Source organism: Apteryx rowi, unplaced genomic scaffold (assembly GCF_003343035.1).
Source record: "Apteryx rowi isolate R43461 unplaced genomic scaffold, aptRow1 scaffold_1498, whole genome shotgun sequence".
NCBI lineage: Eukaryota > Metazoa > Chordata > Aves > Apterygiformes > Apterygidae > Apteryx > Apteryx rowi.
Window position 1 is genome coordinate 4443 of NW_020447750.1, and position 4130 is coordinate 8572.

Sequence of the window (4130 nt, forward strand, 5' to 3'; positions counted from 1 at the left end):
TGCAATGGGGTCCGTGCAGCATGGTCTCTGCAGCAGGGAGCCTTCAGAGCCTCTGCTCCCAAACGTTTGTGGGGCTGCCTGGSCGCAGGGCGGTGGGGGGGTGCAGAGCGGGGGCTGGCATGGGGCCGCCCGGCTGCTCTGCGTGGGCAAGGGCGCCCGGCTGAGCGCCTGGGGAGGGCTGTGGGGTCTGAGCAGAGCCCCGGTCCGCCGCGGGCACTGGCCTCAGCAGGCCCCGCTCCCCGAGGCGCCCGTGCAGCTTGTGCGTGCCGGTGCCACGCTCAGACGGGTCGATTGTGTTTGACCTTCRTCTACCGAATGAATTATAGATCTTGTCCAGGGAAGCTCCTCGCCAGCCGGAGCGCGGGCAGCCGGGTGCCGATGGCGCGGYGGCACCTGAGCTTGCGCGTCCTCTCCCAGCCCCTCGTGTGCTCCGGCCGGGCTCCCTCCCACCGGGGCGCCGCAGGGTTTGCAGCCCCAGCCCTCTCCGCGGCAGAGCCTGGGGCGGCGGACGCGGATCTCCCGCCGGGGCCGAGYGGTGCCGAGGGGCTCCCGTGCCGCGGGGGACGTGGCCGCATGCCGAGCCGGCACGCACGGCGCGTGGGGCGACAGCCGAGGGCGTGCACGCGGGGCTGGCTATGGGGCTGAGCGGCAGCCCTGCTCCGTGGCCGGCCCCAGGGTCCGGGGTGCCAGGACGAAGGGCCGGGCAGTGCCGGCGCGGGCACGGAGCACGCGTCTCCGGAGCCGGCCCTGACCCAGCGCCCCGCGGCCCCCCTCTCCCAGGATTTCCCAGGGATAATCCGGTGTTTCCATGGCCTGGCGCAGGGCTACGCAGGGGGGGTCCCCCCGCTGCTACGCACCCCACACACTCCCCATGCACTCGGCGGGGTGCAGAGGGGTTCGGGGCACCCACCACGGGGAGGGGGTGCCCGGGGGTGCCCGGGACGGGGAGCGCCCCGCGGCCGGCCCGGGGTGACCGCCCGCCCTTGCAGAGCCATGCTCGCCAACGCGGCCACGATGCGCATCCTCATCAAGGGGGGGAAGGTGGTGAACGACGACTGCACGCTGGAGGCGGACGTCTACATCGAGAACGGCATCATCCAGCAAGTGGGCCGCGAGCTCATGATCCCCGGCGGGGCCAAGGTCATCGACGCCACCGGCAAGCTCGTCATCCCCGGCGGCATCGACACCAGCACCCACTTCCACCAGACCTTCATGAACGCCACCTGCGTGGACGACTTCTACCACGGCACCAAGGTACCGCCCGGCTCCGGGCGTGGGGGGCTCCCGCCTCGCCGGCGGAGGGCAACGGGGTCGCGGGCGACAAGCCGCGTCCCGGGCCGGCGCGGGCAGGACCTGCTGCGCCGCGGGGCGGTAGCGGGGCTGCAAGCGCGGGAGCCTCCCCGCCGGCCTCTGCTGCCGGCTGCTCCCGCGGGGGCTGGACGTGCCGGGTCTGCCCCGTTGCACCCCGTTGCACCCCACCTGCGAGGAGATGCCGAGCAAGAGCCCRAGCCTGCTGCGTGCCCGGGGTGCGCGGTGCCCTGCGTGCTCTGGCGCTGCAGCCTGAGTCCCCGCCGGCTCCCCGGCAGCCGGGCACAGCAGCACGCGCAGCCTGTCACCGTGGCCCCGTCCGCCAGGCGCCCGGCGCTGCATGCACAAACGCCGCGACCTGGTGCCGCAGGTCCCGGCCCAGCTCCTCCTGCCCTCCTGCGCTGGGGAACACCGCTAGCTTTTTGCATCARAGAAAACCTCCTCCTGGGCCGCGCTGATGCCCGGCTGCCTGCAGCAGCAGCAACCAGCCCCTGCTCTAGCGCAGACCTTGCGCGCGAGGTGCGTGGCAAGCACAGCGGTGCACGGGGCTGCACATCGCCGGGCCAGGAAAGGCGCTCCAGCCCCYGCTTCTGCCCGCGGCGTGCGTGCGCATGCCCGCACCCCACGGCGTCTCCCCGCCGCGCGCTCGGGTCTCCCCAGCTCTGCAGCCCCAGAGCGGTGCCGTGCACCGGGTGCCGCTGGCCGGCAGCGCCCGGGGGGGCTGGTGCAGCCTTGTCCCCGGGGCCGCCTGGCTCCGGCAGCCCGCACAGAGCAGCCTTTGTGCAGCGCCGGTGCCGGCCGTGCCTGGCTCCGGGGCGCGGAGCCCCACGGCAGGGAGCGGAGCATCCCTGGGTTGGGGGAGCTCAAGCACGGTGCTGCAGCACAGGGGGGTGCGTGGTGGCACGGCGAGGGGCTGGAGGGACACGGTGATGTCCCCAGCGTGCCGGTGGCACCCCCGTGCCATGCCAAGGAGGGGCYGGGGCTGTGCCTGCCCCCGGCGCCCAGCCCGGCGCGCTGCTGCACTGTGCCGGCTCGGCCAGCCCGTGGCAGCCCGCCGGGGGCGGATGGGTAAAGGAGCTTTGGGGATTAGCCGGGCTGGGTGAGCCGGGGACGCCGCYGGGGTGCAGCGGCTCTCGCCCTGCTGCCCACGCGTCCCCCGTCCCCGCTCGGGTCCTGCCGGTCTCATCCTGCCCGTGCTGGGGATGCAGTGCAGGGGGGGGGGGGCATTTTGCAGGGACTTTGCGCCCAGGCCCATAAACGGCCCGTGTAGGGCAACCCCCRGCACCCCGAGCCCAGCGAGCAGGTGCTGGGGAAGGGGCGGCAGACGGTGCCCGGGGGCAGCGGGGGAAGGTGCTGACGCCTGCCGCCCGCAGGCAGCCCTGGTGGGAGGGACGACGATGATCATCGGCCACGTCCTGCCCGACAAGGAGACCTCGCTGCTGGACGCCTACGAGAAGTGCCGCAGCCTGGCCGACCCCAAGGTGTGCTGCGACTACGCCCTGCACATGGGCATCACTTGGTGGGCGCCCAAGGTGAGTCTGGTGCCAGCGTCCCCGGCCAGCGCAGCGTCCCCAGCAGCGCAGCATCCCGGGGCAGCGCTGCATTCTCAGCCAGCGCCGCATCCCTGGCCAGCGCAGCGTTCCTGGGCAGCGCAGCGTTCCTGGGCAGCGCAGCGTTCCTGGGCAGCGCAGCATCCCTGGGCAGCGCAGCATCCCTGGGCAGCGCAGCATCCCTGGGCAGGGCAGCATCCCCAGGAGTGCAGCATCCCCGGGCAGTGCAGCATCCCCGGGCAGTGCAGCATCCCTGGGCAGTGCAGCATTCCCAGCCTGCGCAGCATCCCCCGGACTGCAGCATCGCCAGCATCCCTGCAGCGAGGAGGGAGCCAGAGCAAAAGGCGACTGGCGAACAGCTGTTGCTGCCAGGGCTAATTCCCACCCCGGCCCCGCTGCCGCCTGGCTGGGCCCGCTGATCCCATTAGCTGCCTGCTTGGGTTGTTCCGCGCTGGCCCCCGGGCTCCCCTTTGAGCTGGCTTTATCCRGGATCACCCTGCAGGGCTGAGCTCCTGGCTGCGGCAGGAAGGCTCCGCCGCCACGGCACACAGCTCCATGCCCCGACCCGGCGGGACGGGGGCTGCTCCAGCCACCTCCACCGCCCCAGCCAAACCCTCCGCCCTGCACGGAGCAGGGGACGGGACGGAGCCAGCAAACTGGGCGCCCATGACTCACCGCCCCATCCGTCTGTCCGTCCCCACCTGGGACAGCAGAGCCCGGGCTGCTCCCGCGGTGTCTCCGGCGCTGGCAGCGTTTGCACCCAGCGGTGCCCGTGCAGCGCCTGGCACCGCAGGGACCCAGCCGGGACTGGTCCCGGACCCGAATGCAAGTGATGAGTGCTAAAATGCCCCCCGTTCCCCGCTGCATCTGTCGCTCCCCAAATCACCCCGGGGTTGTGCACCCATCCCGCGTGCGATGTTCCCAAGGGGAAAGTGCCGGTCCCTGCCGGCACTGGCCCCRTGGAGGGGGGCACCTCACCCTGCGCCTGCCCCATGGTGGGGTGCCTCATCCGGTACCGCCGTGCCCCGGCCGCGCTGACCCGTCCCCCCCCCCTCCCCGCGCGCAGGTGAAGGCGGAGATGGAGACGCTGGTGCGGGAGAAGGGGGTGAACTCCTTCCAGATGTTCATGACCTACAAGGACCTGTACATGCTGCGGGACAGCGAGCTCTACCAGGTCTTCCGCGCCTGCCGCGACTTCGGCGCCATCGCCCGGGTGCACGCCGAGAACGGCGAGCTGGTGGCCGAGGTGAGCGCCGGCGGCGGGGCCGCGTT

The 4130-nt window shown here is 72.9% G+C and overlaps 1 protein-coding gene across 1 annotated transcript in view; it reads left to right on the forward strand.

Annotated features, from left to right (window-relative positions):
- Positions 1 to 993: 993 nt before the first annotated feature.
- The window catches only part of DPYSL5 (dihydropyrimidinase like 5), a 15071-nt gene continuing 11934 nt past the window's right edge, over positions 994 to 4130 (forward strand). Inside the window, exons 1-3 of the mRNA XM_026058671.1 lie at positions 994 to 1254; positions 2682 to 2840; positions 3925 to 4104. Of these exons, the coding sequence (XP_025914456.1) occupies positions 994 to 1254; positions 2682 to 2840; positions 3925 to 4104 (600 nt within the window). The remainder of the gene's footprint in view (positions 1255 to 2681; positions 2841 to 3924; positions 4105 to 4130) is intronic.